We start from the raw sequence: 25,078 nt of genomic DNA, 5'->3' as shown, positions 1-25,078 counted from the left end.
ATAAATTATTCATAATATATGATATAAGATATATGAAAAATACGCCATTAATATTGTGATAGGTAATTCCTCCTTCACACTCACCATAAACAACTGCTTATGATGCTTGATGAGGGACAGCAGACAGTCATGCGCGGCCTTATTCTGTCCCAACTCCCTGGCGTCTGGGATGCCGAGGTTCTTGTTACTGCGCCTGCGCGGACTGACCGACGAACTACGGGTGGGAGAAGGGGTGGGCTGCCAGTGGAAGAGAGAGGGGGCGAGACAGAGAGCCAGGTTGCTGGCGTTCATCTGATTGGTCGGCGCGTGATGTGCGACCGTCTGCAAGAATTCTAGCAACGTCAGCAAGGCCTCGCGATGTTCGTCGGGTAGAAGCAACAGCGCGCACTGCACGGCTTCCATGCGTTGGCCTACTGGTACGTCTGCAAAATCAAACAAATATTTTATTGAAAAAAATTGTCGTTTAGCTTTCTGGTGGTAGAGAGTTCCTTATAGGAACGGAAAGGCCCACTTAGTCTGAATTTCCCAAAAGTCACTATCCTTAGGTATTTGAACAGAACTTGTGAATACCTTAATAATAAGAATAGAATAAGAATGTTTATTTCGCCAAAATTTTACATAATAGTTACAAAACATGAATGATTTGGCACAGCCAGCAAAGTTAAACTTGTGCGCTAGCTGTGAGTTCATAAAGCAAACAGTACGAAATAGCCTATAGCAATACTGAAAAAAGGAAAAAAATATATACCTATGTAATAAATATTATAGTAATACTTCTTGTAAATAATACATGTCTTCTTATAAATAATACAATGATAAGAATTGAATAATTTCGTGTTGAAACCAATTATACAGATGATAACCAAAAACAAGTCATACAGCCTACATTTAAATCTTCTAAATGCAAACTAATGAAGAAGAATACAATAAAAAATGAAATTTTCAGTTGTGAGCACATCCCAGTGCTTAATCAATTTTCATAAATAATTCAAAAGATAGAAAGACATTCAAAACTCAAAAGAATCATGAATAGATTTCTTAACATTTAGGCATTGTAAAATATATATTCTGCTTAACCCATACATTTATTTCCTTGATAAGTGCTTTAGTAATTTTTGAATTAATTAGTTTTATCGGAATTTTGTTTGAAAATATATTGCAAAGATAGGTGAATTGATGTCGACAAACTACTAGTTTTATTAAGTTGATATTGAAATTATTTAATGCTAATGAACGAGTTTGGTACGGTATATTTCTAATTTCTAGATTACTTCTATTCTTATTTAAGTGCAAAACAATCCTAGTTACATACATCTGTCTTAGTGTGGGAACACTTAATTCTTCAAAAAGTTTCTTGCTTGGGTATCGTCTTGGTTTACCCAGTGCTGCCCTTATAAGATGCTTTTGTAGTGTGAAGACTTTATTAAAGTGACAATCATATGCACCACCCCAAGCTTCAATCGCATATTGAAACAGCGAGTGGGCATACGCAAAATAAATTGATCTTTTTACATCCAGGTCTTTCAATTGATTTACTTTGTAGAAACTATAAATAAGAAATTTAAGTTTAGAAGATAGGTAATTCATATGAGTATCCCATTTCAAATATCTATCCACCATCACTCCCAAATATTTTATAGAATTAACTTTTTCAATTTGTTGGCACAAACAGTTCAACCCATCATTCAAGCAGTGAGGATCAGAGTGCATTTTCAAATGCAATGAGTCCCCAGGTTGACCTGCTAGTGTCGGAGAAAAGGTGATATACTTTGTTTTTTTCAAGTTAACAGTTAGAATATGATTATCCATCCAATTCTTCATAATTTTTAAACCCTCATTAGCAGATTGGTATACTTGGTGCCAGGATTCACCCGAAAAAACTAAGGCTGTATCATCAGCAAATGAAATTTGGGTACAATGTGGTATTTTTAATTTTAGAGCATCGTTCAAGTAGATCAAAAATAATACCGGGGACAGAACTGTACCCTGCGGTAGACCAAAACTAGATGATTGATCTGTAACTGATGTACCATTCAAGTTTAATGTTTGTTTTCTGTCCTGAAGGTAGCTTTTCAGAAGTTCATTGCATAAGCCTCTTATCCCACAATTATTTAATTTCTTCAATAAAATGCTATGAGGGACGGTATCAAACGCTTTTGCTAGATCTAAGAATACAGCCAATGTTTTTTGTTTAGAGTTGAAGTTTTCATCTATCAATTTAGTTAGGAGGATAACTGCATCAGTTGTAGACTTTCCATGCTGAAAACCAAATTGATTTTTCTCTAGGAAATTATTGATGTCTAGGTAATTTAACATTCTTTTTTAATAATCTTTTCCATAATTTTAGAGAAGCCATTCAAAATACTAATGGGTCGATAATTTTCTGGATTTGCCTTATCACCACTCTTGTACAATGCAATAATTTTTGCAGATTTAAACGCCCTCGGAAAATAACCCACTGTAAAACATCTATTTATAATATGTTCTAATGGGAGAACAATATGTTCACTTATTAATTTGACACAATGAGTACTGATACCATCTACCCCTGAAGAAGCACCATTTTTCAGTTCTCCGATTACTTCTAAAATTTCGTTTACACAAGTTGGGCTCAGGAACATGCTATCTACTGGAGGTGCATTTAATGATTGTGGTATTTCAATATTGTTTACAGAGTCCAATAATTTTTTTGCATGTTCAACTCCTACATTCACAAAATAATTATTCAAAATTTTTGGATCAATTTTAGACTCTTGATATACTCTCTCTTTTCCCATCAATTCAGAAATACACTCCCATCTTTTCTTGGAATTGTTTTTATACTCTGCAAATTTGTTGTTGTAATAATCATTCTTTGCTTTCCTTATTAATGAGTTCAAAATATTCCTGTAATTTATGTAGTCTTGTTTAAGTTTAATATTGAACGGTTGTTTATTCAGTTTAATATGCATTTTATCCCTTTTACGAATGGCTGAAATCAAACTAGGAGTAATCCATTTTTTCAAGGGTCTGTTTTTGTGTGAATAATTAACAGTTTCTGTGCATTTATTAATAATTTCATTTATCTTGATGGTAAATTTATCAACTAAGGTGTCAATATCATCGGTAAAATTGTCATAAATCTCATCCCAACCCTGAGTTTCAAGATCTAATTTTAGTTTATCAAAATTAATTCTAGTTACTGTCTTACTGGGGATAGTTTTAGAATTGGAAACATGGTCTTTTTGTCTGATATGGAAAACAATACTATAATGATCCGTGATATTTGATTGTAAAATCGCACCTAGCACATCCACAGACTTTTTTGATCCACTTTTAAAAATATGTGATCTATACAGCTGTTAACTTGCCCATTGACATTATTGAAAGATCTCGTATATTTATTTACGTATGATTTGAATCCATTTAATTGCAATACACTTAGGTACTCATTAGTCAGATAATTTAGATTGTTTTCATCCATTATATTAATATTTATATCTCCCATTACAATGACCGATAAATCCTTACTCATATTCTGCAGATACAAATCTAAACTTAGCAAAAAGGCATTTATTTCTAAAGAAGGAGATCTATAAAGTGCAATCAACTGATAATATGAATTATTGAAACAAAATTTGATTATAATTGAGTTTACGTTGTCTAGTTCTACATCAATATCCTGAAAATCAATATCTTTGCTCACAAATACACATAAACCATCACTTCTTGTGAATCTATTATTTCTATTTACAACAGAATAACCCTCTATATTGAAAACAAATTCAGAGTCTTCACTAATCCATGTTTCGGATAATATTATAATTTCAAATTTAGTTTCACAATTGTTTAAGTAATAGATGAATTCATCAAAATTCTTTTTGATAGACCTAATATTCATATGAATTATATTCACGTGATAAGAGTTGGCAGTTCTATAGCTTAAAAAATCCTCTATTAGCACTGTATCATAACTATCACAAATAAATTGATTTTCATTTAGGTCCTCAAACGGCATAGGGAATCAAATAAGGTACAAAAATAAGAGTCCTCAATAGGAGTCGTTGACACTGGATTTATAGAGAGTTCAAATCCTCCTTACAACTATTATAATTGCCGGCTGGTTGGAGTCTTTGCGGACAAAGACCTTGCCTTTTTTCGACCACACGTATTTGTAGCCCTTTTGTAAGGCGACACCTCGTACCTGATGGAGTAGTTGAAGAAGGGGCGCTGGCAGCGGTGGCAAGTGTTGATAAGCAAATACTTTGCCATCAGGAAGCGATTTATTTATAGATCTTGTCGGAAGACCACAATTTGATTTGTCCTTGTATGTCATTTTTTTGAAATCTGCTAGCCAAGACTCTTTGTCAATAAACTGAGCTCTTGTGTAGTGCAGAAGATCTAGAAATAGTCCACCATAGATAATCGTCTATGGGATTTAGAAAACAGTTTGTATAACTACGCTTTTAGTTAGATGGTTGGCGATTTTTGAGACACTAATTTTATTTAAACCGTCAATGGCCCTCACGACAATAATTATTATTCCGTGAAATGAATTTGTGCAAAATTGTCTACTGATCCTAAAATGTATTTATTCAATTCACTAAACAATTATATAAACAAAAAAAAACATGAATAGATTTGCTACTTTGAAAAATAGCATTGAGCTTCAATTGAAATTGATCTCTACTTCTCTCTACAGATTTATTGCACAAATCTCTAGAATTATGGAGAAATTTCTCGTGAGGGTTCAAGCATGGAGATTAGTGAATGAAATTTGTTCCAAACCGATCATTGAATTTAGTAGCCTCATTTGAAATTCTTCCTCAATATTACATAATGCTTTATTGTGGTCAATACCTAATCATAGAATAACCAATCCTGTAATTCGGTTACAAATAAATGGTAATCTGTTATATGACTATTCTCTGATCTGAAGTATTGGAATTAGAGAACCTCCAGAGTGTTTTACATCCAATGATATTATGAATCATTCTATAGTGATAAGTCCTTGTGATCAAGCTTCAATTATTATCATTGAGCTTTAATGAAGATTGATGATTTATCCCACATACAAGATGAACTTAAGGGTGTGATCACATTGAATCCGTATATGTGCAAGTGCACGTCTGATCAAATAATTGATGAAAACTTTAAATGGCAATCTCATATAACTTCTCTGTGTAAAAACCGAAACTACATTTCTTATAAATTCTATAAATTAAACAAAATATTGAATATAAATAACTTAAAAACAGTTTATCATGCCATAGTTCAATCAGTTTTACAATATGGATTAGTGATATGGGGTGCTGCATATGACGTAACATGGAAAATATATTATCCTTCAAAAAAATATAATAAAAACTATCTTGAATAAACCAAGGTTATACCCAACAAATAATTTTCCTGAATTTTGATGTTTTCACCGTGAGACAACTATATGTCAAAGTCTTAATAAAATACTTAGTAAAAAATAAAAAATCTTCCCAAAGTTGATCAAGAACACTTATCATTTCAGACCGGTGTTACAGAGGAATTTCAAGTTTATCCTACTAAACTTCCATTGATCAGAAGACAGCTTATTTACACAATACCTTTTGACTTGAATTTCAAAATTAGTAAAAAGAGCGTCCGTCAATGAGTGGATTAGAGGAATATTTCTTTACCTTGAATATAGCAATTTAATTTACTCTTCAATGTTTGATTCCATTACGAACTGCTTGTTAAATAATCACTTTGAACAATTAATTACGACATAGCAGTCAGGTATTTATATAAATAAAAGCTATTAACTTCTACTTACATTAGTGTAGCGCTTTCGGACACTAGTTCCTTCATCACACTGCTGTCACTTCCGTTGTTGAATACATATGGTGAGTAAGCAGCGTGGGTTATGGGAGTGGCGGGAATTTTTGAACTGTTGGCGGCGGGGGTGGCGGGAATGTTTGAATTTGTGGATTATTGAAGTAGGAGGTTGAAGAGGCTGTGTGATTTGAAGTTGGTTGCTCATTAAGGATGTTGTGGGGTCTCTTTTAGTATGTTTATATATTTCAAATTGTTCCAAGGTGTTTAGTTCAGGTCCTTTGTTTCTGATGTGTAGAATTTTTAAATTTGTGGCTATGTCTGTGTAGGTGTGATTGTTTCCTATCAAGTGGGTAGCAATGCTGATTCGGGGTTGTTGATGTGTTCTTTGAATTTTTTTCAAATGAACGGCCACAGTGCCCAAGGTAGTATTTTTGGCAATTCGAACAGTTGAGTTTGTATACCCTGGGTTTTTGTATGAGTTTTGTTTCTGTTCTCTGTGGTTAGTAGGTTTTGATCTTGTTTTTTGTTTGGAATGCTATCTTGAATCCTGCTTTTTGAAATTCTTTGCTAATCTGTTGGACTTTGAGTTTATGTATGTTAGTGTTATGAGTTGTTATGTTCATTGCTGGGCTTTTGAGTTTTTCTTTTCATGTTCTGTTGGATTCTGTCTATAAGTAGTGGATCATAGCCATTAGTTTGGGCCAGAATTTTATTGTGTTGAGCTCTGTACTGTAATCTTCTGTTGATAAGGGGATGGTGTTTAGTCTATGGATCATTGTTTTGAAAGCAGCATGTTTGTGTTGAGTGGGGTGATTGGAGGTATATTTATTTACGTATGATTTGAATCCATTTAATTGCAATACACTTAGGTACTCATTAGTCAGATAATTTAGATTGTTTTCATCCATTATATTAATATTTATATCTCCCATTACAATGACCGATAAATCCTTACTCATATTCTGCAGATACAAATCTAAACTTAGCAAAAGGCATTTATTTCTAAAGAAGGAGATCTATAAAGTGCAATCAACTGATAATATGAATTATTGAAACAAAATTTGATTATAATTGAGTTTACGTTGTCTAGTTCTACATCAATATCCTGAAAATCAATATCTTTGCTCACAAATACACATAAACCATCACTTCTTGTGAATCTATTATTTCTATTTACAACAGAATAACCCTCTATATTGAAAACAATTCAGAGTCTTCACTAATCCATGTTTCGGATAATATTATAATTTCAAATTTAGTTTCACAATTGTTTAAGTAATAGATGAATTCATCAAAATTCTTTTTGATAGACCTAATATTCATATGAATTATATTCACGTGATAAGAGTTGGCAGTTCTATAGCTTAAAAAATCCTCTATTAGCACTGTATCATAACTATCACAAATAAATTGATTTTCATTTAGGTCCTCAAACGGCATAGGGAATCAAATAAGGTACAAAAATAAGAGTCCTCAATAGGAGTCGTTGACACTGGATTTATAGAGAGTTCAAATCCTCCTTACAACTTATTATAATTGCCGGCTGGTTGGAGTCTTTGCGGACAAAGACCTTGCCTTTTTTCGACCACACGTATTTGTAGCCCTTTTGTAAGGCGACACCTCGTACCTGATGGAGTAGTTGAAGAAGGGGCGCTGGCAGCGGTGGCAAGTGTTGATAAGCAAATACTTTGCCATCAGGAAGCGATTTATTTATAGATCTTGTCGGAAGACCACAATTTGATTTGTCCTTGTATGTCATTTTTTTGAAATCTGCTAGCCAAGACTCTTTGTCAATAACTGAACTCTTGTGTAGTGGCAGAAGATCTAGAAATAGTCCACCATAGATAATCGTCTATGGGCTTTAGAAAACAGGTTGTATAACTACGCTTTTAGTTAGATGGTTGGCGATTTTTGAGCCACTCATTTTATTTAAACCGTCAATGGCCCTCACGACAATAATTATTATTCCGTGAAATGAATTTGTGCAAAATTGTCTACTGATCCTAAAATGTATTTATTCAATTCACTAAACAATTATATAAACAAAAAAAAACATGAATAGATTTGCTACTTTGAAAAATAGCATTGAGCTTCAATTGAAATTGATCTCTACTTCTCTCTACAGATTTATTGCACAAATCTCTAGAATTATGGAGAAATTTCGCAAGAGGGTTCAAGCATGGAGATTAGTGAATGAAATTTGCTCCAAACCGATCATTGAATTTAGTAGCCTCATTTGAAATTCTTCCTCAATATTACATAATGCTTTATTGTGGTCAATACCTAATCATAGAAAACTAATCCTGTTATTCTGCTACAAATAAATGGTAATCTGTTATATGACTATTCTCTGATCTGAAGTATTAGAATTAGAGAACCTCCAGAGTGTTCTACATCCAATGATGATATTATGAATAATTCTATATTGATAAGTCCTTGTGATCAAGCTTCAATTATTATCATTGAGCTTTAATGAAGATTGATGATTACAAGATGAACTTAAGGGTGTGATCACATTGAATGCGTATATGTGCAAGTGCGCGTCTGATCATGCATGAGCCGAAAAACAAAATCTGGAAAGCGCCATTGAAACACCTTATGACTTGCATGAAGCTGCTTACACTGAACGCAACCAGCAAGTGCACGCGTTCAGTGTGAGTGTTCCTTTAGCTATTTTCAGACTTTGTTTCTCATCTGTGCACTTGGTCATGCATAACCAAGCATGCACTTACACACATACACATTCAATGTCATCACACCCTTACTTTAGTAAAGAAAACTCACGTTGATAGATCGCGACAAACGTCTCCGACAGCTTATTGGTCAAGAGAACCTCAGGCAACTCGCGGAAATACTGCTTGACCATATCGGCGACATCGAACGCCTGCTGCGAGTCGTAGGTGAGTTCGTCGGCCTGCGTTTCGGCGAGCGTTTTGAGTCGCTGGATGCGCGAACGCACGCCCGGCTTGCGAAACAGACCAACCTGGTCGAGAGCGTTCGCTCGCAGCCATGACAGTGCGTTCTGGATGCACAGAGGCAGAGCGTAGCCACTGCGTTGCAACGATACTACCAGCGGCACGCCGAACACTGTCTTGTCTGAAACACACAAAATTCAAAATTCAAATTTTATTCATTCAAACTCACAATATCTACAATCAGAATCAGTAAGAAAAACAAAAACACACAGCTCAGTAAGATAAAAAATAATTAATAAAAGATTAATAAAATAAATACTGGTATGTTTTATTAGAAATAATTTTGTGAATTGGAATAAAAAATACTACTTGCTGGAAGTATACAATACTCCACGTTTGCAAGTAGGAATGAATACCGTATTACTAAAATAGAAAGAAAAATAAAAATCTCAGTAACCTTTTTGAATTATTTAATCACAACATGTTTCAACATTAATCATGTTGTGATTAAATAATTCAAAAAGGGTACTGAGATTTTTATTTTTCTCTCTATTTTTATTACAAGTAGCCCTATACAGAAAAGAGATGAATGAATATAACTTTATTAATTTTAAATTCATGAATAAATGGAGAAAGAAAAAGAAGAGAGAAAGAATAGACTAGCAAACATTCACTCATCTTGCATACTTTCCAATAACAGCTCATCTTACTAATGCTTATTGCAAGCCTCCAAAATTACATTTAAACTGAGAAATAACATTGAAAAAGGATTCTAAATGGTCAGGCATAAGACCTCTGAGCCATCTAAGAATTTTTTTTGAAAACAAGCTGACTAATAAAAATAGTTTGCAAAAATGTAATAATAAAAAAATACTTTATCTTGTATCTATGAATAAAAATAATAATAAGTGGTTGTAAAAATGTCAACTCGTTTTATCTCATATGGATATTTAGCTCTCATATTGATACAGTATCTACCACAACTTCACCTTACAGTTACTATATAGTAACTATAGTAGTTATCACGGTATTTAGATGAAAACTAAACTTCTTCTATATACCGTGGTAGTTATGGTGTTTATACTATGGTGTATGAAATAAATGTACTTCACCTTCACTATAAAATGGGAAAAGTGATGATTGTTCTATTCCTTATTATGTCAAATTTACTTATATTTTTGTATTCTTATGTAAAAATGTGATTTGTGTGTTATTTGTGTGTGACAAAATAACAAAATGACAAAATAAATCATTTAAAAGAAGAGATGTTTCCAACTGAAATATACTAGACAAGTTAAACTGAAGATTGAACGGAAAGAATTTAATTATTCAAAGCATTCTAGTTTCACTTACTTTCATCAGTTTGACTAACTTTGACAAGAGATTGTTATAGCTCTGTTACTAAGCGTTCAAGTTTCATTCATTCTGTCAGTCCATTACATTGTTGGGTTGACTTAGAAAAGAGATAGGTAGTTATAGCTCTGTCACTCACCTTTGTAATCGGGCGTCTTGATCTTCCTGATGAACTTGGGCAGTTCCCAGTTCCATCCGGTGCGGTGCGTGGGGCAATAGCGCTCCATGATGGCGGTGAGCTTGAGCAGGGCCAGTTTGCGCATGACCAGCATCTGACCACAGGACAGCGAACTGATAGAGCGGCCAGAACAGGAGTCCGGGCGCACCGAGCCGCGTTGGAAGCTGTGCCATCTGACTACTGACCTGTACACCCAAAACCAAACTGTTTTAAACCTTTTACCGGTACATACCACTTTGAAATTTGAAATAGTTATAAAACACAGATGAAAATTGAATCATGTGAAATGTTCACTGTCAAATGTATTTTAGCAGAGACTAATCATTGTTACAAGTAGAATGTTAATCTTTACTCTTGTTAAACAACATGGTTTTAGTAAATTAATATCAAAAAGAAATATTTTTTGTATATTTATTATTATATCAAAGACAATATATTTTTTATAAAAAACAATTCAAACTGTTCGAAGAACAATCAAAACAAATATGAACAAGAACGTTTGAAAATTGAAGAGGGAAGGAATTGGTCAAATTTTAAACTCTTATAATTATACGGGCCGTTTGCACAGTGCCAGTTTAATTTTAATGTAAGTGATTAATGTAATCGAAATTCTAATATAAACTAGATTTTGAAAGAATAAGACGTTAATACCATAGATAAACAATAGCGTAACTTATGCTATTGTTTCTCTATGTTAATACTTACTTATTTCTAGGTGGTGTTTCCGAATCACTATCAGCTACATTACTATTAGATTCGGCACTTTCCATTTCAACATCTTTTAGTTTTGAATCTGAAACAATGAGACATCAATTTGAATACAGAAAATTTCTTATTCGCTTATTGAAAGAAAATAACAAAATCCGAAAAATATATTCAATGAAATGTATAACTCAAATAAGAGAGAAGTTCGGAAATAATATCATGTCTCACATAAACTACAATGACATTGACATTTCCAATGTCAAATAATATTTTTGTAAGTGAATATCAAAAGAAATACTCTCCAAGATAAACGATTTTATTAGAAATTGCAGTTAACCAACTGTTAACAGACAGTTTCATTCTTCACATCTCCTTCTGCTATCTTAGTTCATTGATCAATATTTGCAGAAGCAGAAGTCATTAGTTTATAAGGCTGTATGTCTTTCATTGGATGTTTGAAATAATACAATCATAAAGTAAAAATATAATCCAATTAATCTCTTCAAATCTCCATAAGAATACTTTTGAATTTTTTATTAAATCCCCAGGATCAAGTACAGTAACACATAACGAAATTTGGTTAAAAAATTATCATTTTCATTAATTATATTCGATTTGAATCTATTCAGTGTCGTTTAAATTGTATCACTATCAGCATAGAGAGACGAATACTACATTGATATTCGTTTGTCTCTGCTATCAGCTATTTACTGCATGAATCACCATCACTATCATTATCTATATTCATAGATGAACAAATATGAATTGAATGAATAGTGTTATATATTTGAGAATACGATGTGAGGATGTGTGATATGCTTACCACTTTGTTTGGACCTAACTGGTGTTCCCTCGAGACTGGAACTGGTGCAGCTTCCCCTCCTCGACACCGCCCTTCTGGCCGTTCCCCCCGTGCTACTCCCACTACTGCTGCCGCCTTCTTTACTACTATTTACATCTACCAACTCAACAACCTAGAACAAAATGCACTAAATTATTACCAATTCAATTTGTTTATCAATATGTTACCTGCAGATGACTCATAATAGTCATATAAACACCATCTACGTGCTTATCTACAATTATATGTAGGTATGGTCACATTTACATGTTTTATTCTGGGTTTAAAGGTTAAAACTAACAGCTCATCTATCTCCGTTTGAACCGTCATGGGGCTTGGAGATTTTGTCGATAGTCCATACAATTGAAAGTTAAGAAGCATGATACATTGAAGTTCAGAGCTACTGGAGAAAAAACAAAAATAATGACTGTGATTCACAGGAATTCACTTTCAACAGTCGGCATTCTCTATAAGTTAAGTAGCATCAATGCTCTTAATCGATCAATCAATCAATGCTGATAGTCTGAAATGATTCTCTCGATAGCATAGTACAGTACTGGCCGGTAGTGATGCTGATCTTAAATGCGAAAATTGGAAAAATATCAATCATTTTTCACCCTCAAATTTTTACATCTCATAAGTATTTAACATGCACTGCGACTGTATACAGTATAATATTATATTCTCACAATAAATGAAGAAAGTTAAAGGAAAAATCCAGAGAATTTATCATAACTCATTGAAATATCAACAATGAATTAAATAAATATGAATACTCCATAAACTGCTGTATTTAAGTCGCGACACTTTTGAATTGGATCGTCCAAGTAGCTCTTTTTCATATGCTAGTTTCTCTTAGTCACATTAAAATTGAAGGTATAGGTAGACAGTGTAGTCTACAACTGGAAAAAATTACAGTGATATTTACTCCAAAATCTTTCGGAGTAAATCCAATCAAGTAATATTTTATGAGAGACGAATAGTTTATTCCTTTATTTGAATTGATTTCCATTTTAGTAGTCAAAATTATTTTTTTATAATTTTAATGAATAATTAGTATGTGAATATTTCCTATTTTAGTTATAATGATGTGAAATATTTCCTCTATGTTTAGTTTTGAAGCATCTAGATTTAAATAATCTACTTTGTGAAAATACTTGAGGACTGAAAATTTAGTAGATCGAAGAGCTACATGACTTGACCTATTTCGGACTATGTGTTATCTAAATTTGGGAGAGGATTAGCACAAGATTACCTTAATTTACCTCTCCCTATCATTTCGATAATGTACTTATTGTATAAATGAATAAAGAATGAATGGATTGTGTTAGCTGATCTTTATATTCTTTAAGGTTGATTTCTTCCAACATTCAAAGCATGATGTGAGAAATCGTATGTGAGCATAATTATTGTAATGAGAATGGAATAAAGTTCTTGTAGAATCCTGTGATACTTTTCTAGAAGTTATATGATTCTGTATGATTGAATGAATAATTGGATAAGTAAATGAATAAATTAGCGCTCACCTTGGTGTGATTACTATTGGCGTCCTTGAGGTAATGCTGTCGCCAGGACAACTCAGAGTCGGAGAGCGCCCCCGAGTCACAGTCGGGCCGCGACAGAGAGAGCAGTCGGCGGAATGGCCTCTTCTCCTCACACGCGTATGTGGAGGGCGACTCTGGCGGCGACACGTCGATGCAGTTCATGTCTTTCATGCGCTGTTGCATCGACGCTACGTCCAGCAACTGCCAACCAAAAATGCAAAATATGATCATTGTTGTTACAGACGTTGTAGTTTCCAATAAAAAATTAAGAATATCAATAGAACATCGTTGCCAGAGATGTTTAAGATTGTTCCAAAATACAAAGAATGTCCTCTAATTATCTGATTCGAATCAACAACTCTAAATCGTATAAAGGACTATAATTCGGTAGAAATGATTATATTGTAAAGTATAACATTGTTAAACACAAGATTGTTGTACTTGATGTATCTTGTGAAAGTTATGAAGTACTCAAGCTATATAAAACTCGTAATTTCTGTTTACAAGTATGTGAATCAATCTCTAGAGATTAATCCAATCAATTGGTTATATTGAAATGTATGATATTGTAAAACACAAAATTGATAAACCTATATTGTCAATTGCTATCAAGTACTCCAGCTATATTAAATTGGTATTTTCTGTATTTGCAAGTATTTGAATAGATCTTCAGAGTAAATCCATTCATTAACAATCAATTTATTGTAAATTGAGAATTAATCAATCTTTTTTAATTCAGCAGAATGATATTTATTGAATAAACTAGATGAATTGACTGGTGTAGATGAATCAACATTATTATTAGGAAAGTTTTACTTTCAAGACAACTGCATTTCTCATTCTCACATTGAACAATCGAATAGAGTTTTTTGAACTCTCATTCATTTGATGAGTTTTCAATAATTTGTCCAACTATTGTTAAAATTAGGTATTTTTCACATGAAGGATGTCAGGATGCATTTACACACAGATATGAGCTTAGCAAGCTAATACAATCTATATGAACTTGTTTGTCCCTGCGAAGGACTTTCTCTCACTGTGTTGAGAGCCCAACCATAAAGGGGATGTTTGACATTACCGTGCGTCCCCGACATAGCTACATTCCCAAGACTGGGTGCATACCCACTAAACTGCCTAGTGTTCAGCCTCGAGAGTAAGAGGGAGATCCTCACTGAGAGAAACTGCTTTAGCCCACTAATGATATACGCCATCTGGAGTACCTACACATTCCCCCACCTTCGTGAGCCACTATGGAGAAGAGGTGACTCTCTCTTGCCCATAAGACTGTTTATGTTCATCATATATGAAATAATTTACTATTTCCAATCAGCTCCTCCAGACGGCACTGGGGTGAAAATGCCTACAATAATTTGCTTTGTATACTGTATTTTTTATAAAATAATTTAATATAGGCCATTTATTTATTTATTTTTTGTATGAACTTAGACACGAAGTTGTGGACGTGGATCTCTGGAGACTTTATATAACTGACAAGCCGTTGGCTTGTCAGATATGACAGTACAAACTATTTTTGTCAGAAATGGGTTCACGTTGATAACTACAATCTCAGCTACTGTATCTACAAATAGAATTCGGTGAAAAAAGTGGCAACAATGCCTTCCTAACAATCCCACTGACTTTATAACAATAAATCTTACTGTAGTTCAATCAACACACCTGCGGGCCCGAAATGACAACACCCTCGCGATTGTGTCGTTTACGACGTCGCGACTTGAGACTCTCGACGCGTCGCAGGAAGGCCTTGGCGCCGTCCCTGAGTCGTTCGCTGCCCGAGCGTCGGAAGCGCGACGCTAGCAGTTCGCTGTCGGTGGTGAGCGCCCCTGGCGGCAGACTGCCGTAGCGGATCACGACCGGACTTCCACCGCCGCTTCCGTTGTCGTGTGGCCCGGGTGACGACTGGGTGCCGCCCTGTTGAGCTGCTACACCTGCCACAATAATAAAATCTATATTACTCATGGAAAACTGATATACCATTTCATTTCATTTATTGATTTCATTTCATTTATTGCTATGATTTACTACTTGTATTAGACTACTTGTAAGATGTGATTCCTGGAGAAAGTTTAGTTTAGTTTTTTTGTTACTAAATTTCTAAATAATTCAATGTTTTCAAGTTTTAAAAACTTTACAATATACAGTTTGGTGCAATATTCTTATTCCTTTCGGTTTTCAATCTAATTAAATTCGAAATTTTGGTTTGTATATTTCTGGACTCGGAATTTGATTCAAAGTGGAGCAACATAATAACCTACCTTTTAGACATTGGCTTACTACTATCAAAATTCGGAAAGGGAACAGTTTTGAGCTAGGCCTGTTGGTTCTTTTCTAATCATGTATTTGATTTGTGCATTGGTTAATGTATATTTTTTTATCATTATTCCTATAAAAACTAGTCACTAGGACTTACCATTAATTTTGTTCTCTCATTTCTTATTCTAATATATTAATTTTTATTGCTAAAGTCTTCCAGTGAAGCCTACAGTTCTAATCTATAATTTCACTACTTCGAATTCTTTCACTACACATAAATGTAAATGAATAAATAAATAAATGTGCTCTACTGTAGTAGACTAAGGTGCAATTCCTTAGCGGCGTCTCGAGACTCGCGGCTATAAGCAGGAGTCTCGATTGATTTTTTTTGTTGAATGATCGTTACATCGACAGAAGGATTAGAATTGTTGGCTACTATATATTGCTTTTACGATTCACATCCAATAAATAATGGAATCTAATGAATTTATATGTTATGTGAAGGCTCTAACCATGCATCTCGAGACGCCTGCTTATAGCCGCGCTATAGGAATTGTATTTTTGTGATTTATATCAATTACCGTAATTCAACTGTGGTAACTGTGATTGTTAATAACTTCGATTTGTTTATTGTTGTACTGTATTGTATTTTTATGACTACATATTGATTAAACTACAGTTACTGGAATTATAGTCTTGTGGATTTTATATAGTCTACTAAAAGTAGCCGGCTATGATATTGTATTTTTGAGATCAATGTTTGATTAATTGAACTGTTATAGCTGAAATTATTAGATATTTTTATTATAATTTTGTTTTCTGTTGTAGAAGACAACAATATTTTATTTTTGTGATTATTTAAACATTGATTATTTTTATAACAAAAACAAAGCTTAACTCAGAAAACCACTGAATGATTAATTACTATGAGACATTTTAGACATTAATTGTCTAAGACAAATTTTGTCTTATTCTAGCAGGCTATGTTATTGTACTTTTGTGTGTAATGAATTAAGTTTGAATTTTCTTGTCTTTACAAGTTTGCAAGATAAAATTTAATGTAAGGATGATTAATTATTAGGTATATTATGGAGAAATATCGACTGATACAGAAGAAAATTCTGTAATAATAATCTGTAGATTTAATTTCATTCTAAAAACCCGTGTATTAAAATGGAAACAGCCCACTATATAAACTACCATTCCAAAAACTTAACCTATTACTGTATAATATTAACTTCCAGTATGATCCTGAAGCCCGGTTGCACAAAAGCCTGATTAATATCACGAGAATCAATCAGAGAAGGCATTTTTGATAAGACGGCTTCTCTGATTGGTTTTCGTTGAATTAATCACGGTTAAAATTTAACCGGCTTTTGTGCAACCGGCACTTAGTAGATTAAAATTGTGAACGACATCGTAATTTTTCTCTTAAGGTTAATATTATAATATCAATTAGGCTATATAAGATTCAAAAATAGAAGAGTACGGAAGGAAATTGCATACCTTGCAGTGCTTGCAGTCGGTGCGCAGTGACTTCGCAAACTCGTGACCAGCGGCGCAGCTCCGGCTGGAATGTCCAGTTTTCGCTCAGCGCACATTGGTCGTCCTCATCCGAGTCATCACCCTGTCACAAAAGCAACTAATTAGCATTTCAATTGAAAATTTCAAATATTTCAAAGTAGTATATAACATACATTTTACTGTTGCAAAAATTGGAATTGAAACAATTTTGGGGTTAATTCTTCTGTTCCCTCCGAGAGTTTTTTAACATACGTGAAATTATAGCGTTGTATCATAGATTTTTCTCTATTTTGGTTCCTATCCAAGGTGTGGGGCCTGCTTCTCTAGATTCACTGTTGGTATCACTAATTATTTCAATTCCATTCAAATTTATTCCCAATAATCAAATGCACAAATAACAAAATTACAATAAAACAAAGCTCAACTCCACTGAAGATGATGCTCTGAGCATCAAAGCTGTAGTCAGACCCACGTTATAATGGCAGTGTTTAATTAGCAATGGTATTGCTATCCTTGTCTATCATTCATCAATGCGGATAGCGCCATCTCTTTCTCGCTTTGCTCTGTTGCTGGATCGTCTTTTAAAAATGTAGAGTTAACAATAATTTGACAAAATATTTCATCTTAATTATGAAAATTCATCATGAATTAATTGAAAAATATAATGTTTTGCAAAATAAAATAAAATTGATCATTTCAAACGAGAATGAACCGTTAATATTACATCAATAAACCTGTATCTATAGAGGGCATTGACAAGACAGAGGATTGGCAACGTTTTTCTCCTATCTTTCTCGACTGCCATTATAACGCGGACCTCACTACAGTTTGGTTCAAGTAAGTTACATGTGGAATTGACAATATCTTTTGGAGAAATATCCTATTCCTCCTTAGAGAGCATTTCTTATTCCACCTTATTATGGAGGAATATGCATAATGGAGAAACCTATTATGGAGGAACTGCATTACATACATATATTTGTCCAGTATGAATTCTACAATGAATCAGTTTTAATGCAAACAAACACTAGAAACAACGTAGAACTTACGAGCCTGAATATTGTAAATGGTGAATCACTTTCTTTTCTTTGGTAAGATTCTTCTGTGTTGATATGATTGAGGACATGAACTGGAAACTTGAGACAAAATTCAGTTAGCGAAGTTTTGCTAAAGATCTATTCAAGTGAATTTCAGCAAAAGACACGCATTGGTTGATGAAAACCAAAACATCTGGTTCTCTCGGAGATGACAGGGATGCCCACAGCATGTTTTGATGTCGCAACTTGCGACATGAGGCTAAATTTTGGGGGGATTTTTAGAAAAAAGTAAGGAAAGTGGGGGGGGACTTTTTCAATATACAGTCTTCAACTGACTAGCCAGGAATTTAAGTGCCTAGATGGATGCCAAATTTGGGGGGGGGATTTTGCGATATGGACCATGGAGGGGATGGGCACCCCTGGGAGATGATATTATCGTACATCGTTCAGTTATCATTCATCGCTTTTTCAATTTTTGCAAGTTGCAAATTGCGACTTACGGTGGTTTTTGGTAGGTTGTCGACCTTCATGTTGGCACACCTGTTGAGTGCGTGCAGCCGCCTGAAGAGCGACTGCAGCGAGTCTGGCTCCAGAAACGGGTGGTCCTTCTGCACGCCGCTGACATCGATCGGAAACTGCAGGTCTGCAAAACAAACACAAAATAAATTAATAACAAACCAAATCAATTACCTTAATCATAACTCTGACGCTACATAATGTTTTTGTTAGTTTTTAATTATTTTCATTTATATAAATAGAATTAGAAGATAATATTATATTATGTATTTTAGTTTTTATTTTTTCAAAATTATTGTACTGATTTGTTAAGTTAATTTACTTTTGTTTGTAAATTGTCAGTGTTATGAATAAATTTCAATTTCAATTGCAATCAAACAAATAAATATCTAAATACATGCGAAAGTCGCTTAGAGCAAGTAACGTTAGTCCAAACAAGTGTGAGCTCTGAAGGATTAGGCAGACCCTCCTACTACTCACACACACAAGCGCAGTCTTCGTGCCTGTACCTGCCCGCCTTGTGCTAAAAAATATTTCTTTTCCAAATGTCGACTTTACTCAATTTGTACTCCAATTACTGAACTCTAAATATTATTCCTTTCAAAATGAGTCCAATTGCGACAACTTTAAGGCTATAATATTTCTATGTCATATATCTTTGCTTTTCTATGTAGCTTAACATAACTTAGTTTGTAGAGTTAAATAAAATATGACTTATATAAAATATAAACAATATAAAATATGTATGAATGTCCCGTTTTATAAAGTATACCTAGAGATAAAGTGGGCCCACACTTCAAATTGTCAATATATTGGAGATTGAAATTACTGAGATGTTGCAATTATTAAAATGCTAATGAATTGATTAGTATTATTAAACGAAAATCCTAAGTAAATGCTGTAATCCACCCCGAAGACTTCTGCTACTCCAAATATCGGATTTCCATCTAGCTGTTTACCCTGTTGTCAATACTTGCAGTAGCAGAAGTCTTCGGGGTGAATTACAGAATTTACTTTGGATTTTCGTTTAATAAAAATTATTAATATTGGAGCTTGGAACTAAACATTAAACACACCACTGACAGACTCAGGTCACAAACTAATAGTGATTCTCAATCTTGAATCACATTTTATCTTTTTTTTTAATTTGTTTGTATTCCAAATTGCATTTTTGTGGTTTTGTGACAAATAAAGCTTCTATTCTATTCTTAAAGTATAGAAAATCTTCGATTGTGTATTCACAATTCAATCAGGTTAAACTAATTATGTGTTGAGATCCTATGGCTCTAAAGCACCATAGTAAAGTTTGTTGATACTGACTAACATATAATTAGTACGTGGAATAGAATACTCTACCTAGAGATTCTCTCACAACAAAAGACAAAAGCTTCAAAATAACATATTGTTCCCGAAGTTCAAAGTATATTCAACAAACTTGCCTTCCCTTGCACTCAAAGAGATAACTTGACGAAATTTTGGAATACTAATTGCATAAGATGGGACCGAGAATGGAGCAAGAATACATTCACAATTGGGTGTGCCTCTGAATATGTTGAGGAGAAAACAATCAAATCTCTTATGCATAGAAGATGAAACCCACAGTATTAACATACAGCTATCAGATGGGAGGAAAGTTGCGGCAGAATCATTAGGTATAACCAGTTGAGAAGAATAATAATGAAGTGCCAGGTAGGTTCATTATGCAAAATTATTCCTCGCTTATCATCACCGAAGAGTTTGAGCCACCCGACTTATTAGCAGGCCGAGATAACATGATTGAGAAATATTGTTATAATTGGACAGATGCCGACGTGTTGATAATTAAGTAGATTGATAAATACTTGTTGTCAAAATTGTGAACAATTTAAAGCTGAATAAATTGAGAGGTGGTCATAAATATCGAGTTTTTTGAAATACTACTCAATTTCGAAAGGTGGAATATCTGAAAAAAGCATGTAGCTTTCTTCATATCTTATACAGTAGTTTGGCTTCTACTGCAATGCATAAAACATTTGAAATGAATTTAGAGGTTGTTTTTCAATTTCCTCTTATATATTCAACAAATTATCCCAATTTTGGATGAAAACTTGATTGAAGATTGAGAATTTTGTGATCTACTTAGAAATCCGACAGAGGTGTGCCTTACTATAGAATACAGTATTTGGGGAGTCCGATGCTTGCCATTCAAGCTTGCCATCGGACTCCCCCAATACTGTATTTTATAGTGATAGCAGTTCATGAGAAACTGCTTTGAATTTTCAAATTGAATCAATCAATTTTTCAATTGAATCATTGAATTTCTCTCAAAAAAATTTTTGGAAATTTCTCTAAAAACTTATATTATGGAAAGTGAATAAGATATTGTGAAGGATTCCCTTTTGCAAATTTTCCACTCACAAACCAATCTCTCAAATAAGTCGCAAAATGAGTAAGAAGTAATTTCACACCAAATGTATACTTTAACACTTCAATGACTCTTAGCGATTCAAATGAAGCTGAAGCTAGACTGTTGTGTTTTAACGTTATATTAGCACGCTAAGTGCGAATTTCCTCTTGATTCTTTGAGCCTGTGCTCTCTCATTAAATTCTTCACTTCTCCTGATTTCCTCCTTCTTGTCCCATAGTACGAAACAAATCTTCGGCTTCCTCTTTCAGATAAAGTCCGTAATCACTGCGAATAACTCTCGTAATCTGCTCAATTTCCCACGGCTTCTGCAATGCGAGACTAATAGGAGAAAGGCAATAAGAAAGATGTTTACGTTTCGCAACTGAAAAAGCTCGGTGAATGTCTGTCTCCTAATCGAAAAATAGTTGTCAATTTCTCATTTTCATGCGAACTCATGTTCACATCTCATTAGGCACCCAATAAAGAGAGAAAGAGAAAAAAGAGTGAGTGAGAGCAGAAAGTGATACATTACTGACGTCACTACTAAACAGATAAACGGTTTTGACATTTCATGAAAGCCCCAATTCACTTTCATTTATCCGTTCTGTTCCTCTATTGAAAGACATTGCTTTCATTTATCACAGATGTTATCACCGATACTCTTGTTTCTCTTTCCAAAGACAAATGAGTGAAAGAATATTGATAGATTCAAAGAAGTTAGTAATTACGTCTCATTAAATTAGTAATTAATTATAGTTAGTAATAATTAATAAGTTAGTAATTAATTACAATCATTAAATAATTTCGCTACTTCATCATTGTTAGTGAAATTGAAACGAAGCTTTTTTTGTAGTAGTGTGTCTTGTATGAATTGCCATTTTCGTGACGTTGAATGAACAGCTATAGTGGGAGTGACATGCTTAGGCCAATGGCAGACATTCAACTTGATAGGCCATTCTTCCACCAATGATAGCGCTTGCCCATTTCTCATTTGCAACTATATGTTTTCTCGAGGAACATATCCTATTCCTCCGTACTTTAGTTTTGTTCACAAGAGATCTACATTTATAATCGTAGTTCATTTTCATTTGTTATTGAAATAAATTCATGATTATGTCAGCCACAAGCCTTTTAATTGTACATGAATCAATTCCAATGAAGCTGGGTCTCATCAATTTTCAAGTCTATGCTCAACACCCAAACTATCGATTACAAAAGTACTACTGCAATGAATTTCCAAACAGCATAGCAATTACATAAGAAAAAGTACCCTTTTTTCAACTTTACAACATGTTTCGACTCAAAATGTAATTTTCAAGTGAGAAAAAACACAGCGACCAACTACAAACAAATTAGCTGTATTCTTTCAAATTTTATTCTTCAATGATTGAATTTCACCACTTCAATTTCAACATTTGTTAATCATTAATGCAGCAAAATAGTCTCTTGTTTTGATAGTTGGAAGTGACCAATTTGGAGTCTCTTAGCAATGGAGTATGAATTTCACGATAAATTCTTGTAAAATCCCCATAATGCTATACTTCTCCCCTTCGTCATTACTCCTGCTTCCTCATTTTTAATCCATCTGCATTCCTTTCTATGCAGGCGCGAAGAAGCAACAAAAGCAGCTGTAGAAGTAGAATGGGTCCCACTTGCCGTCTAAGGTCTATTAATAATAGACAGCCCTCTGCCGAGTGTACATCTGAGCCCCATTTGAATAATTCTTCTATGACGCAGAGTACTTTCACAGTCAACCTATTCCAGCGAAATTTCTTTTGTACATTTTTCTCGCTCTTTCTCCCAAATCGGCGAGAAATTTGCGGGCGAAAATATTTTCCTACTCAAAACAAGAGGACGGCATAATGTTGAACCAACTATTTACGAAAACAATCCCTCATCTCTCTTTCTTCAAAAATAATTCTTCCTAATCCTCAATTCCAGAAAAAAGTTTTGTATTACATCAACAAAATACTTATAAACCAGTCTAAATGATTCATCAAGAACAAAATAATAGGTTTTTATCAAAACCACCACACACCACTTACAAGAGGACAAGACCCAAACGTCAAGACACTCCATCTCCATCATCACAGCTTCAATCCAATGGAACAAAACATTTGCTGGTATAAATTGTGGTATTCATATCACATTATCTTATTATTTCATCTTACATCTTACTATCTCATACTTGCATCTTATATCTGCACATCTTATTATCTCATTACGGATTCTTCTCACAGTTTCAAGTTTAACGGTTCAACATCTTACTATCTCATACTTGCTTCTTATATATACATATCTTATTATCTCATCACGGATCCTTCTGACAGTTTCAAGTTCAACGGTAGCATGCAAGCAATGTAGTATTATTGAAAATCTCGTTGGCGTTCAAGACTTTCTTCTGTCGGTATTACAAGCATTACTTGTTCTAAATTTTGATCAATCATAACAACTTAACAGTTGTTCACTGTATATATAGCTCTAGTGGTTATTTTGCATTGTCTTATTGGCAAATAAATAGAGTCAAATCAAGTCAATAATGAATATTGACAAAATAATGAAACGTGAATACTACTAGCTTAGTATTTTCAAGTTCTGAGAGTTTATTGAATGTAATCATTCTATTACATTCGGTTTTTAATCAAATCAGATTAAAAATTTCTAGTTTACTTATTTTTGGACTGGAAAGTGGACTCAAATCAATTAAAGTGGATAGCATAACCTATAATTTTTATTCATTCATAACTCTACCTTCATTGTATTATCATTTATCCCATCATCATCACCTAGGCTTAAAACAACGTTAGTAGACAGAAACTGTCTATTAACTTTGGGCTTAAAATACTTCTAGAAAGTCGCCTTTGTAAAATAATAAATAAATAAATAAATTAGAACAGCTGACTTAACTCCTATTTCCAACCAATCTACTCTTTTAAGAGTGTGAGCTTCTTTCCGATGGAGTGAAAAGTAAGTTCAAAATATTATTATGTGTAAGCATGCATATGCATTGTAGCAGAAGTGACTTTCCAAATTTATAGTGATACATTATTACATAATTTACTTCATCATCTCTTCATTGAATACGAAATTCCCTCCCCAGCTTCTTAGCTTGATTCACTTGGAATCTTCTTGCTTTGAACTATTTTGTTCTTGTGACTTGAACGGCTTCATTGCAATGCGTTCAGAAAAGGAGCTCGCTCGCTGAGGCAAATTCTGTTATCAATTCGAACAAGAGATACCTGTCTAGTGCTCACATACACACCAGACATACTCTACCAACTTCCCTGACATTGACACTGACAATGGTAACACTGACATTGTTACAATTTATTAGAGATTCGTCGTCTCAATTTTGAGATTGCCATTGTATTGAGAAGAGCGTCACTGAAGTTTCTTGATAGCATTTGAACATGCATGGCTTCTATCACGTGCTTCGTATATGATAGTGATTTTGGACAAAATCTTTCATATTACTTTATAACAATCTTTATTGTGGATTTCTTATGCGACGAAATTCCCAAGTTTTCTACTATTCACAGCCGTTGGGTGAGGTTGATCTATATAACAAGTGCACTTTATGAATTATATTGTCAATCAATCAATCAATCATTTTATTCAGTAAAATGCATTACAAAATTGGTCCCGCTAAACCTGAAAGATTTTACAGCAGGTGCATACAAATAATAAAATACATAAATAGAATGATATGCTAACTTAACAGTAAACTAAGGAAAACATTTTTTTCATGAAACTGGGAGTTTAGGAATTTAAAAAGTAGTATGAGGCAATTAAATGGTCTAAAGATGATTAATAGGGTATAGGGTTAATGGAAAAAAGAAAATCTCAAAAACTTCAAATCATAAAACTAAATTAAAATAAAAATAAAATATACGGTACTTGATACTCTATAGTAAGTAAGAATCAAAAGATATTAATCTAATTCAAAATTAAGGATAATACTAAACAAAAAATACAATAAGTGATCGGGAGTCTCAAACATTAATTATCCATCCATATAGTA

The 25,078-nt window shown here is 33.6% G+C and overlaps 1 protein-coding gene across 5 annotated transcripts in view; it reads right to left on the bottom strand.

The window, feature by feature from the left end:
* The window catches only part of LOC111064370 (rho GTPase-activating protein 7), a 213,084-nt gene that overhangs the window by 13,614 nt on the left and 174,392 nt on the right, over positions 1-25,078 (bottom strand). For all 5 annotated transcript variants that reach the window (XM_039432125.1, XM_039432123.1, XM_039432124.1 and 2 more), the window contains 9 exons: positions 18,656-18,798; positions 17,101-17,221; positions 15,001-15,269; positions 13,306-13,524; positions 11,762-11,912; positions 10,939-11,026; positions 10,195-10,418; positions 8,572-8,883; positions 85-422 (listed from right to left, as the gene is read on the bottom strand). In XM_039432125.1, the coding sequence (XP_039288059.1) occupies positions 85-422; positions 8,572-8,883; positions 10,195-10,418; positions 10,939-11,026; positions 11,762-11,912; positions 13,306-13,524; positions 15,001-15,269; positions 17,101-17,221; positions 18,656-18,798 (1,865 nt within the window). The remainder of the gene's footprint in view (positions 1-84; positions 423-8,571; positions 8,884-10,194; positions 10,419-10,938; positions 11,027-11,761; positions 11,913-13,305; positions 13,525-15,000; positions 15,270-17,100; positions 17,222-18,655; positions 18,799-25,078) is intronic.

The sequence above is a fragment of the Nilaparvata lugens genome, chromosome 7, assembly GCF_014356525.2.
Source record: "Nilaparvata lugens isolate BPH chromosome 7, ASM1435652v1, whole genome shotgun sequence".
In the NCBI taxonomy this organism is placed as follows: domain Eukaryota; kingdom Metazoa; phylum Arthropoda; class Insecta; order Hemiptera; family Delphacidae; genus Nilaparvata; species Nilaparvata lugens.
Note: the sequence above shows the minus strand (reverse complement) of the source record. Positions and strands in the feature narration are given on the sequence as shown.